At 49.0% G+C, this 13,760-nt stretch overlaps 1 protein-coding gene across 1 annotated transcript; it reads left to right on the top strand.

Annotated features, from left to right (window-relative positions):
• The first annotated feature begins 5,572 nt into the window (after positions 1-5,572).
• On the top strand, positions 5,573-11,649 carry PLD6 (phospholipase D family member 6). Its single transcript, XM_033090828.1, has 2 exons — positions 5,573-6,029; positions 9,768-11,649. Exons 1-2 carry the CDS (start codon positions 5,591-5,593, stop codon positions 10,013-10,015), a joined length of 687 nt encoding a protein of 228 aa, XP_032946719.1. The 5' UTR covers positions 5,573-5,590; the 3' UTR covers positions 10,016-11,649.
• Positions 11,650-13,760: the final 2,111 nt, after the last annotated feature.

Consider the following 13,760-nt stretch of genomic DNA (forward strand, 5'->3'; position numbering starts at 1 on the left):
ATAATAAAAAACTATGTAACATTGACAAAAGAAATTAAAGAAGACATAAGTAAATGGAAATACATCTCATGTTCATGGATTGGAAAATGTAATAATTGTTAAAAAGTCATTACCCAAAGCTATCTATAGATTCAATGCAATTCCTATCAAAATCCCAATGATGTAATTTTCAGAAATAGAAAAATCCATCCTAAAATTCATATGGAATCTCAAAAGACTCCAGATAGACACACACACACACACACACACAAAAAAAAAAAAGACCTTGAAAAAAAAAGAGAGACAAAATTGGAGGACTCAAACTTCCTGATTTGAAAAATTAGTACAAAGCTACGGTAATCAAAACAGTGTGCCATTGGCATAAAAACAAACATATAGATTAATGGTATAGAATAGAGCCCCACAATAAAACCTCACGAATACAACCAAATGATTTTTTTGGGGAGAGGGGAACAGGACTTTATTGGGGAACAGTGTGTACTTCCAGGACTTTTCCAAGACAAGTTGTTGTCCTTTCAATCTTGGTTGTGGAGGGCACAGCTCAGCTCCAGGTTCGGTTGCCATTGTTAGTTGCAGGTGGCGCAGCCCACCATCCCTTGTGGGAGTCGAGGAGTTGAACCAGCAACCTTGTGGTTGAGAGGACACACTCCAACCAACTGAACCATCTGACCACCTGGGAGCTGAGTGGTAGCTCATTGACTTCATTTTAGTTGCAGAGGGAGCAGCTCGCTGACCCATGTGGGAATCTAACCGGCAGCCCCGTTGCCCAGAGCTTGCACTCTAACGAACTGAGCCACCTGTCCGCCCCCAACCAAATGATTTTTGACAAGTGCCAACATCATTCAATGGAGAAAGCGCAGTCTTTAAAAAAAAAAGGTGCTGAGAAAACTGGATATCCACATGCAAAAAAGTTGGACCCTGACTAACATCATATATAAAAATTAAAATGGATGAATGACCTAAATTAAGACCTAAAACAATAAAACTCTTAGAGTAAAACAAAAGCTTCTTGATATTAGATTTGGTAGTGATGTCTTGGCACAGGTAACAACAACAAAAACAAAACAAAAAACTGGACTTATGAAAAATTAAAAATTTTGTACATCAAAGGACACTATCTGAAAAGTAAAAAGGCTGACAGGAGAAAATGTGTGCTAATTATATATCTGATAAAAAATTAATATCCAGAACATGTAGACAATTCTTAAATCTCAACAACACAAAAGCAACCTGATTCAAAGGACGTGAATAGACTTTCTCCAGAGAAGATGTACAAATGGCCAACAAGCACATGAACAGATACTAACATCACTAATCATTAGGGAAATGTAAACCAACATTACAGTGAGATACCATCTCACACCCATTGGGATGTCTACTATCAATGAAACAGACAATCAGGTTTCCGACAAACGTGGTGGAAACCAGGTCAATGTTGTGCTCACCTCTTCTCACGACCACATCAAAATTACAACCAAATTATAGAACAACCAACCTTGAGAACCACCTGAAGACTAGCTGAATAGAACTCTTATAACTAAGGATAAAAAGTAGAAGCCACATTGAGACTAGTAGGAGGGGTGGAGACATGAAACAGGCTAATTCCACACCCACGTATTGTGGTTAAGAATCAGAAAGGAATATATCAGCTGTGGAGGTCCCCCCTGAGGAGAAAGGTGTCCCAGCCCCACACCAGAGCCAGAAAAAGGAGTCCCCATGGATGTGAAAATCACTGGGGGTTCCACGCAGGTGAGATGGAGGGCTGCTGTAGACCCAGACATCCTCTTAATGGGCCTGCACACAGACTCACTCGCTCACAAACACTTGCCCTGAGCTCCAGGGAAGGGACAGCAGCTTGATAAACACCAGAGACATACAGGCAGGAACTGAATTGTCTGGCTTCAAGCCGAGGGCTGGAGGGGAGCTCTCTTGTGGATTAAAGTGCTGGCAGGCACCACTGTTCCTTTGTTGAGCCATCCCAACACAGCCTGTAAGAGCAGGGGGATACCAAATCTGAGTCTCCATTAACCTGGGTAACACCACTCTTGCCCCTCTCCCCTCCCCACCCCAGTGATTCTCTGAGACCTTGCCCCACCCAATTTACATGCCCTGCCTGAACTTCTTTCAGTCTAATCCACACCAGCAGCCAGTCTGGACCTGCACTGAGGACTTTTCTAAAATCTCTCAAAGGTCCACAAGCCCCAAACAAGCAGCAAACAAGCAGGTGTGCCCTGTACCTCTTGCTAAGTGGCCCCAAGCCCAGCACTAATGGCAGCTGGTCTCAGTTCAGAACACACCTGAACACTACCCAATTAGCTCCACAAACTACACATCTGAAAGGTGGGCTCGGCAGGAACCAGAGCCCCGCCAAAGTGAATCCCCCTCAGTGGAATCAACCCTGGCACAACAGATAATCTACTGTAATCACAGCCAGTCCTTACAGCCAGTCAGTCTAGGGGTCAATCCTACCCACTGACATGCTAATAGCAATCAACTACAACAGGAGGCCACATACAACCCACACAAAGGACAGCCATGGAGAACCCGGCTCAGTGACCAGGGGGAGTACACCACTGGGCTGCACAGGATGCCTACTACATAAACCACTCTGCCAAGACGTAGCAGATCTACCTAACACATAGAAACAAATACAGGGAGGCAGCCAAAATGAGGAGACAAAGAAACACGTCCTAAATGAAAGAACAGGAGAACACTCTAGAAGAACTAAATGAAATAGAGACAAGCAATCTACCAGATAGAGAGTTCAAAACAGTGGTTATAAGGACACTCAATGAACTTAGGAGAAGAATAGATGAACTCAGTGAGAACTTCAACAAAGAGATAGACAACATAAAAAAGAACCAGTCAGGAATGAAGAGTACAATAACTGAAATGAAGAATACATTAGATGGAATCAACAGCAGATGAGATGAAGCAGAGAACTGACTCAGCAATGTGGAAGATAAATAGCAGAAAACACCCAATGGGAACAGCAAAAATAATTTTTTAAAATGAAGATATTTTAAGGGATAATATCAAGCATAACAACATTTGCATCATAGGGGAACAAGAGGAAGAGAGAGAGCAAGGGATTGAAAACCTATTTCAAAAAACAGTGACTAAAAACTTCCCTAACCTGGTGAAGGAAATAGACATACAAGTCCAGGAAGTGCAGAGAGAGTCCCCAAAAAGATGAATCCAAAGAGGCCCACACCAAGACAAATCATAATTAAAATTCCAAAGCTTAAAGACAAAGAGAGAATCTTAAAAGCAGCAAGAGAAAAACAGTTACCTACAAGGGAGCTCCCATAAGACTGTCAGTTGATTTCTCAACAGAAACTTTACAGGCCAGATGGGACTGTCACAAAATATTCAAAGTGATGAAAAGCAAGGACCTACAACCTACTTTACCCAGCAAGGCTATCATGTAAAATTGAAGGAGAGACAAAGAGCTTCCCAGACAAGAAAAAGCTAAAAGAGTTTATTATCACCAAACCAGTATTACAAGGAATCTTAGAGGGACTTATTTAAGATGGAAAAAAAAATTAAAAATATGAATAATAAAATGGCAATAACTACATATTTATCAACAATTACTTTAAATGTAAATGGATTAAATGCTCCAATCAAAAGATAGGGGAGCTGAATGGATAAGAAAACAACACCCTTACATATGCTGCTTACAAGAGACTCACTTCAGATCGAAAGACACAAAGATCGGAAGACTGAAAGTAAAGGGATGGAAAAAAAATTTCATGAAAATGGAAACAAACAAAAAATCTGGAGTAGCAATACTTATACCAGTAGACTTTTACCAATACTTATACCAAAATAGACTTTAAAACAAAGGTTATCGCAAGAGACCAAGAAAGACCCAGTAATCCCATTTATGGGTATTTATCTGAAGAAACCCAAAATGCTACTCTGAGGGGATATGTTTGTTGCAACATTGTTTACAATGGCCAAGATGTGGAGGCAGCCTGGGTGTCCATCGATGGATGAATGGATAAAGAGGAGATGGTACAGATATACAGTGGTATATTGCTCAGCCATGGAAGGGAATGGGTTCTTGCCGTCTGTGGTGGCATGGATGGATCTGGAGGGTATTTTGCTGAGTGGAGAATGTCAGACAGAGAAAGATAGATTAATTTTGACTACGCTTACATATGGAATCTAAAGAACAAAACAAACAAACAAAGAAACAAACAAAAACCAGAAACAAACTCATAGATACAAAGAATATTTTGATGGTGGTCAGATGGGAGGGGTGTTGGGGGCATGGGTGAAAAAGGGGAAAGTATTAGGAAGTACAAATCACTTGTTACACAAATAGTCACGGGGATGTAGGGTAAAGCATAGGAAATTAAGTCAATAATATTTTAATAACTATGTATGGTGTCAGATGGGTCCTAGATTTGTTGGGGTGATAGATGGGAGGGGTGATGAGGGGCAGGGTGGAAAAAGTGAAGGCATTAAGAAGCACAAATTAGTAGTTACTAAATAGTCATGGGGGTGTAAAGTAGAGCGTAGGGAATATAGTCAATAATATGGTAGTAACTATGTATAGTGCCAGATGGGTACTAGACTAGTCAGGGGGATCACTTCTTAAATTGTATAAATGTCTAACCATATGCTGTACACCTGAAATTAATATAAAATAATTTTGAATGTCAACTATAATTGAATAATTTAAAAAAGGGGGGGAAAGGTGAAGGGGAATAAAAGGTACAAATTTCCAGGTATAAAACAAGTCACGGGGATGTAATGTACAGCATGGGGAATATAGTCAATAATATTGTGATAGCGTGGTACAGTGTCAGATGGTTGCTGGACTTATGGTGATCACTTCTTTAGGTATATAAATGCTGAATAACTATGGTGTACCCTGAAATTAATACAGTATTGTATGTTAGCTATATTTTAATAAAAATCTTAAAGATTCTCACCCTTTCTTGTCTTTCTTTTCCCTTCCTGTGAAAAGTAACTGCCCCTCCTAAGGGCCACAGTGGGCCCAGGCCTGCTAAGTCAGGACCATGGACTTCTTATTCTCCATTCTGTTTTTGCTTAAAGCACAACAGGCATCTTCAAATAATGGAAGATTATTTGGAAGGGTTGGAAGAAACAAGGGGCCTAACGTTGTACTTAAGGCCCATTTCCATCACACCACTGCCTCCAGCACCTTGGGTTCAAATCCTGCCACCAGCTAAGTGGTGATTATTTGACATTCTGTGTGTTTCCGGACCCTCCCCCCAGCCCTTCCCAGTGCCTCCTCCCTGGAAAAAGGGAAGGTACGAATGGAGAGATTGGCACTGCTCGTTGTCCCAGAAGGGACGAGGGGCTGGGCTGTTACAGGCTTGGAGGACGACTGGCGGTGGTTGAGCTGTGTACGTGGACCCAGGCCCGACTGCGTGTACCGTGCCTGGGGCATGTGGCCCGCCCAGCGCGCCGGGCGCTGCGGCGCCGCAGGGGGCGGTGGAAGCCCGCCATTGCGCAGGCGCGGTGGCGCGGCGTGGGGCGGGGCCGCCGTCGCACGTGGCCGGCCGGCGCGCAGGCGCGGTGGGCGTGGCGGGGCCTCTAGGGTGGCGGCGGCATGAGGCGGTTACGCTGGCAGGTGGTGGCTGTGGCGACAGTGGGCCTCGCGCTGGTCCTGGAGGCGCTGCCTTCGGCGCTGCTCTGGTTACGGGCCTGGCGGCTGCGGCGGCAGCGGCGGCCACAGCGCGAAGTGCTCTTCTTCCCGTCGCAGGTGACCTGCACCGAGGCCCTGCTGCAGGCCGCGGACGCGGGGCCGTCGGCGCCCCTCACGGGCTGCGGGTGCAGCCTGCCCCACACCGAGAGCTCGTTGAGCCGCCTGCTGCGCGCCCTGCTGGCCGCCCGAGCCAGCCTCGAGCTCTGCCTCTTCGCCTTCTCTAGCCCGCAGCTGGGCCGGGCAGTGCAGCTGCTGCATCAGCGAGGGGTGCGCGTCCGGGTCATCACCGACTGTGACTACATGGCCCTCAACGGCTCGCAGATCGGCCTGCTCCGCAAGGCAGGTAAGCCGGATCCCGGGCCCGGCCCGGGGCCGAGCACATTGCACAGGGCCTCGGGCCCCAGGCTCGGAGGATGAGCTGACCTCCGGGACCAGTCGCAGAAGGGAGGACGTCAAACGCAGATCCTTGGGAGTAGGGGTCTGAGTACAGGCCCCATACCATGGTGGCCTTGTGAGGTCAGGACAGTTTTACCCCGGAGCAACTCCAGGGCCACCCATAAAGGACCCCTGTTTTCGCGTGGCGGGAGAGGTTCTGTGCTGAGGGCTTTCATGCCGAATGTCTGAGTATGAGTAGGGTTTCCAGGCGGGAATTCCCGCCCATTCTCGGGAGTTTTTTTCTCTTTTCCGTTCCTGAATTCCGAGAAAAGTTGGTCGGGAAATTGGGAAAATCGGCTCCTTGAACCCAGGTGGTTGGTAGTGTCGTCCGTCACTTTGTGGAAACGATTCATCATGGAGAACAGAAAACAGTTTGTGTCTCGGGATTCAGGAATGGTAAAGTGAAAAAAATTCCTGAGAACGGGTGGGAATTCCCTCCTGGAAACCCTAAGTGTGAGCCAGCTGTGTATTCCCAGCTAGTGGAGCAAGGTGTGGGGACTCCCAGAGGCGGGGGTGGTGGGGGTGGGTGGGGTGGGGAGATGGGGTGGAGGGGGTGGGATGGGGGTGGAGGGGTTGGGGTGGGGGTGGTGGAGAGGGTGGGGTGGGGGTGGAGGGGTGGGGCGGGTGTGGCGGGGGGGCGGGTGTGGCGGGGGGGGGCGGGTGTGGCGGGGGGGGGGGGCGGGTGTGGCGGGGGCAGGTCTGCTCACGAACACCCGGCAAGCGGACAGAGCCCCTGCGACTCCCCACATTGGAGTTGGGACTCTGTGGGTGGGTAGAGCTGGGAGTGTAGCCCGGCCCGCTGAGTTTTTGGCAGCCTGAAGTGAGGATGGCTTAGCCTGACAGCACTCAGGAAATGAGGGGGAAAGCTAAGAACAAATCTGCAAGTCCTCCGGCCCCGCAGGCTGTCAGCGACTGTGCTCATACCGGTAGGAGGAGGTGTGCAAAGATTGTGATGGCGGGGTTTCAGGAGTGAAGAGGTAAAGGAGGAAACAGACATTTTACTTTAAAGGCACTAATGAGTTTCATGCTGGGGCTTCTGAAATGAAATAATATTCTAAAAAATGGAGCTAAAATGTTTAGTTGGTGAGCAGTTAATTTGTTTCTCCAGCTGCAAAATGCTTGGGAAAACAGATACCTCTAGCCAGCCTGCCACTCTTACCTACTTACAGATGAAGGGGAAGGTTGAATCATTTTGTTTCAAGATCAGATCCTGTAAATTCCTTGTTCCATCCTTCCACCTCAGTGTAATGGTGTGTCCTGCAAGCAAGCTGTGTTCCATGTGTTTTGTCTGTTGGCTGCATGGAGTCTGAACTTCGTGTTTTGATCACTCAGGCACCTAGGAAAGTCATTCCTGCATGAACATTTGTTCCCCTTATCAAGTCTAGCAGCCCCAGTGACCGAAAGACGCGAGGAGCCCTAAGAGCTGTGCTGGCTGCGCAGTGGTCCCACAATGCTCTGAGTGACACAAGCACAAGCTCAGCCTCTTGCTGACTTGGGAGGCAGAGAAGCCTTTCCTGGAGTCAGGCTCAGCTTCCCGTGTCCGCCTGGGGCGCTCCAGACGGCACAGCACGTACTGATTTGCTGCTGCTTGCCTCCCATGTGGGCAGAGTCGGAACTTAGTTCAGAGAGTGAGGATGTCTCTTCCCCTCTTCCTGGCAGTCATGAGTTGCCCTAAATCGGTTGGTCCTTCTAATGGGGAAACTTGGATATCTTTAGGCACAGGCCATCTTACTTAGTTAGCTTTTAGAGAATGGTAAAATCTCAGGTTTGGCAAGAACTTGAAAGGGCACTGCAGCCAGCCTCCATCCAAGGCCGTTCCCCTCGGAGGCTTCCCGGCATTCATCATTCATCTGTCCAGCAAATACCTCCGCGTGCTCGAATTTGCCGGGAGCAGTTCCAGGCGCTCCGGAGGTGGTGACCAAGACTCAGTGGGGAATCTGATTGAAACATGAATATTTAAGGTAATAAGAAGGGTCTAGAAATGTCATAAAGTAGGATAAGGAGCGAGAACGCGCCAGCAGAGCTTAGCGATGTAGGGGGTATCTGAAGGCGAGAGCCTGCTGGCCCGCGGAGCAGCAAGGGCAGATTTCACTGCGCAGCAAGGAATCCCCCGACGCCAGAGGTGGTGGTAGGAATGAGGGGAGGTGGAAGGGTCCTCCGTTACGGGGGGCACGCTGGTGCGGGGGGGGGGGGCACGCCGGTGCGGGGGGGGGGGCACGCAGGCGTGGAAGGCACACAGGCGCAGAGTTCTGGCTTCATGCAGGGGGCACTTGGACCCCGTTCTGTGAGACACGGAGCTCTTACAGGCTGGCCCGCAGCGCAGAAGGGACAGAGGTTGTGCAGGCTGCTCTGAGGAGCATGGGCTTTGGGCAGGAGGCGGTGGCGCGGAATCAGAATGGGAGCCGGGAGCCGGGACGGGGCTGGCACAGCTTTGGGGGAGTGTAGGAGGCGTCAGAAATGGTTGAATTTAAGATCTGTTTTGAAGGGGGAACTGGCAGGATTGCTGCTGGATTGGCCAGAGTGTGAGAAGTGGTGGCAGCGGCGGCCCCCAGGGTAAGGAGGGCACTGCTTTCAAGGCAGGCTTGCTGGGCCAAACACAGGTGCCCAGGTAAGCACAGAGCTCCAGATACGTGATGAATAATTTTTCGTGTGTGTCCCAGGATTGCACGGGACATGCTTACGTTCAAAAATTATTTGTTGTTTATCTGAAATCCCAACTTAATTTGAACATGCTGTATTTTTAGTTGCTAAGTCTGGCAACCGTATTGCAAAGCAGCTTCTTCTAAACTATTTTAAATCACGTGTCTAATGGTCTCATTCACTGAGCAACATTAGGCTGCTCCAGGGTGAGACAGAGTGGACAGGACAGGCAGGCTCCGGCCACAGGGGAGTTTGACAAGAGTGGGAGAGAGAGAGGCAAAGAGTGAAATGCAAGGCGACGGTCACGGGCTCTTTGGTGAAGGAAGTGGCTGATGTGAAAGGGAGTAACTCGTTTCCGTGTCAGTCAGGGCGCTTCTGCTGCAGCGCTGAGAAGGGCTGGACGCACCTGGGCCTTCCCGGGGCCAGAGCCCGGGCGAGCTTCCTATGGTCCTTAGTTCCCTCCCTGCTGCTCGCCAGGCCTGGCTCCTGCTGCACTCCTTCGTCCTCAGGCTTGGCCCCTCTCCTTACAGAGTGGGGTGCAGCTCCTGGCCTGGGGGTGTTTACTGGGGTGTCCAGTGCCAGGCAGAAGTGATCGCTCAGAGACAAGGAACTCCGAGCAAATGATGGTGTGTCTGGTCGCCTGTGGCAGGATGAATGAACCAGTGACCTGAAGATTATGCGGGGTGGTGTGGACCCAAGGTGTGGGGGGCAGGGTGGGCTGTTCCCAGAGGAAATGGACTAAGAGAGCAGTGTCTGTGTGTCTGCCATGGTCCCACTGCCCTTAGGACTGAGTGTCCCCTGCTGTACTGAAATGCTCCTCAGTCCCTTCTGTGAGCTGGTTGTGGCTGGTCACTGTCGCCTCAGCCACCACCCCCTGCCCAAGTGACATGCTCCCCCTTTCCCACCAAATCACACACGGCCAAGTTAGCAGCTGCTGGCAGACGTGCCCCTGAGGAGGAGCCGAGGCGCTGGGAGAGCGCGGTGCAGGCTGACTTCCGTTTTGCAGGTATCCAGGTCCGGCACGACCAGGACCTCGGCTACATGCACCACAAGTTCGCCGTGGTGGACAGGAAGGTGCTCATCACCGGCTCCCTCAACTGGACCACGCAGGCCATTCAGAACAACAGGGAGAACGTGCTCATTATGGAGGACGCCGACTACGTCAGGCTCTTTCTGGGAGAATTTGAGCGTATTTGGGACGAGTTTAACCCTACAAAGTACACTTTTTTCCCACAAAAGAAGAGAGGTCACTGAAGCCATGCTCTCACCTCTGTCTTCAGAGTTGGAGGGGACAGAGGTGTCACACCACTTTGGTACCTCTGGTTTTGAAATGAGATCAAACCTGCAAAGGATGGGACCTAAGCGTGGGTCCCCGGAGGCACTGCGAGTTACGGTGCAGAGTCTGTGTCCTGCTTGAGAGAAACCTCAACATTAGGCAAAATACCATCCAAACTAAATTCTCATCCATTCACATGCTGACGTGAACCGAAGAGTGCTCAGTGTTAAAAAGCACAGGGGAATTCCTGTAACGTTAGGTCACTTGTTTTGGACGAGTTTTGAGGTTTTCTGGCCCCCGTCAGCAAATGCAGCTTCTTCTAAGTGTGCGCTCAGGAACCTTGCCGAGTGCCGTGGTGCAGATGCAAGGGTTCCTCCAGCCACACAGAAAAGGTGCGTTGCCTCTTGTAGGGTCCCACAGCTGATCCCCTTTCCTGGTCTAGAGAATCTCCTTCTCTCTGGCCAGCCCCTCAGGTCAGCCCTTCAGGTATCTCCTGCAGGCTCCCTTTGTCCCTTTGGACCGGCCCAGTCCCCAGCCAGCACAGCTGAACCCTGGGATTGGCTAGAGGTTGAGTCTCGTCGTCCCTGCTGACCAGCTCCTGGGTAGCCTCCTGGCAGGTCCCAGTCAGGAAGGAAAACGGGTGAGAGAGGAGAGCTGGGCAGTGGGAGCAGGGGCTGCCTTCAGGCCCCTCCTGAGCACTGGCTGTCACTGCCGCAGGTGGGCCATCCTCTTACCGGTGTTCTTGCATAATTACTCTTTAAACAAGTGCACGTGAAAATGTCCATCCTGGCACCTTCCCTTATTTTCATGTGGTTACATGTGTGGTCTGTCAGGACGGACTGAGCGGGCAGAAGCTGCTTCTGTTTCCATGTTAAGCTTTTCATTTTTAACATTCTCACACCCAAGGTATTTTGTTGTGTTTAGCAGTGGTCTTCATGTTACCACCTTTGAACTTCGCTAATTCTCATTTGGCTCCATGTCATTAGCCACGAGTTACCTGACCATCTGGAGGACTAAACTGGAGGACAGACCAGTTTCCCGCTGTGGTACCTTAACGATCTATTTTCATTCTCAGCTCAGGGTTTTGCATCCATAGGTAACAGGAGAACAGGTATCTCATATACATTTGTGAAATGTTCCAAATTATTTTCTTCAGAACATGTATCTTTATATATAGATAGCTCAAATAACATCTGAATGATTATTTTACCATCTTGTATTTCTGTATGATAAGTAATACATAATATGTAAGCATATGTAACGTGCTTGTCACCTGTCCTGGTGTCTGTTTGGTGTATGTGGGTTTCCCCTCCCCCATCACGGTCATGTAGCTCAGCGTTGCATATTTTTCCATTTTTAAAGTTACCCTTGACTTACGGTGTTAGGCAAATAAACTCAAGGTTAATTTTTCTTGTTTAATTGAAGCTATAAAGTATAATATGTGGATCAGAAATCACAAGAAGTGGTTTTACATTAAATGTGTTTTTTCATCTGAGTCTGTTCTCCAGCAAAGTATGTTCTGAAAAGAAAATGGGAGAAGTTGTAGAATGTCTCCTGAACGATGATGCTGTGTTGTCTGGACTTCCCACACATTTGAATAAATATGTTCTTATTCTGGAATGGTAGTGCTGTGTGTCTTTGCCTTCTGCTCAGTCATTCAGATCGTGGCTGCTCTCTATTAAACAAAACTTTTTTTTGGCGAGGGGGCAACATACAGGAATTTAGAAACCGTTGGTGAACATAAGAGTCTCTCCAACAGAGTAAGACTGGAAGGTTTTACTTGGGCATGTCCCGAAGCGTTTCCAAGACAGCAACGCCACTTCTGGTGCAGGTCACAGCCTCTGCGCCTGACCTGTGAAGGTGGGCACGTCCGTGGCCCACTCCCGTGGCAGTGCCTGGCTCTCAGCTGCGACTGCATCCCTGTCTCCCAGAAGCAGGTGGCATGCAGAGCATGGTGACAGTGCGTCAGTAACAGTGTGCATATAAAGTCATCTAGCCAAGTGGTCTATATTGATGTTTTGAGAATGGTAAAATGATCTCATCCCATAATTTTTAATATAATTTTATTTATATTGTTTATCTTGGTGTTTTCATCATCTTAGCAGCAGTGGGGAAAGTTTCAGATAATAGCTAACCTTTCTGACAAGAACTTGCTATGAAAGAAAACTTCCTGAGGCCACAGTAAAATCTACCTCTGAATTGGAGGTGTTTTGTATCCGTTTAGATTACAGGTATTTGCACAAAATGACTGGAGCCCCTGACCTTTGGACTGGCTGCACCCCACTCTGACAGGAGAGGTGTGAGGAGGGGCAGCTGGGCCGGGGCAGGGGGTGGGGGGGTGGGAGGGTGGCGGGGGGACTGGTCTATCAGGTGAGCCGTGGAGTTCACACCAGAGGCTGTGGTAAGTTCCCGGGTTTCGCGGTACAAAAGGTAAATGAACGAAGCAGCTGATCTTTACTTGATTCAAAAGATACTTCAGGCCAAGTAAGTGGCTTTGTACTGAGTGACAGTTATTTGGGGGCTCTTCCAGCGATGGGCGGTTACCCTGAAGTGACCCCTAGGAGAGCGGGTCTGCCCTTCATCTGACATTCCTCAGGCGTGGTCTGAGCACGGACTGGAAGAGGCAGGGAGGGGACTTGTGGATGTGTCCTCTGCAGCTGCTCTCTGCCTACAAGTTCCTGTCCTGGCTCCGCCGAGAGAGACTTGGACAGAAGTGGGGAGGCTGCGCAGTTCCTTCATAAGAGGAGTCTAGGCAACTCCCCCCCCCGCTCCCGCCACACACCCACAGGCTCAGTCCACCTTGTGGTTTCCAGTCACGGTTGTCATTTGAACTCTGGGGCAGTGATATAGCTTGAAAACAAACCTGATGTGCAAAGTGAAACTCTTGCAACCTTGTGACTAAAAAACAAATTGTTGTGGTAGGAGTATATGGCCTACCAGTTTGCCAACCACTGCTATGCCTCGAGTGTCTGAATGAACCAACGCAACTGCGTTGTATTTTAAAGCGCTTATTGGTTCTATTGAATTTTTTTTTTTAAAGATTTTATTGGGGAAGGGGAACAGGACTTTATTGGGAACAGTGTGTACTTCCAGAACTTTTCCAAGTCAGGTTGTCCTTTCAATTGTAGTTGTGGAGGGCGCAGCTCAGCTCCAGGTCCAGTTGCCATTGCTAGTTGCAGGGGGCGGAGCCCACCATCCCTTGCAGGACTCGAGGGATTGAACTGGCAACCTCGTGGTTGAGAGCCCACTGGTCCATGTGGGAATCGAACCGGCAGCCTTCGGAGTTAGGAGCACGGAGCTCCAACCGCCTGAGCCACCAGGCTGGCCCTTGAATTGGTTTTTAAAGCAACTGTTTAAAAATAATACTTCACTGAGATTCACATACAGTGGTACCTCGGTTTCCTAACGTAATCCGTGCCGGAAGACTGGTCAAGTTCTGAAACGTTGGAAAACAGCCGACCGCTGGGCCTCAGGATCTTGCACTCAGCGGAAGCCGCGAGACATGTTCGACTTCCGAGGCGTGTTTGAAAACCGAAGCATTTACTTCTGGGTTTACAGCGTTCGTAAACCGAAATGTTCGTCAATGGAGACGGTCGAAAACCAAGGTACTACTGTACTATAAAATTCACCCTTTAAAAGTATGCAATTCAGTGGTTTTAGTATATTAAGAGTTATGTAACCATCACCACTGTCTGATTCCAGAACACTTTCATCCCCCCAGAA

Source organism: Rhinolophus ferrumequinum, chromosome 21, assembly GCF_004115265.2.
Source record: "Rhinolophus ferrumequinum isolate MPI-CBG mRhiFer1 chromosome 21, mRhiFer1_v1.p, whole genome shotgun sequence".
In the NCBI taxonomy this organism is placed as follows: Eukaryota; Metazoa; Chordata; class Mammalia; order Chiroptera; family Rhinolophidae; genus Rhinolophus; species Rhinolophus ferrumequinum.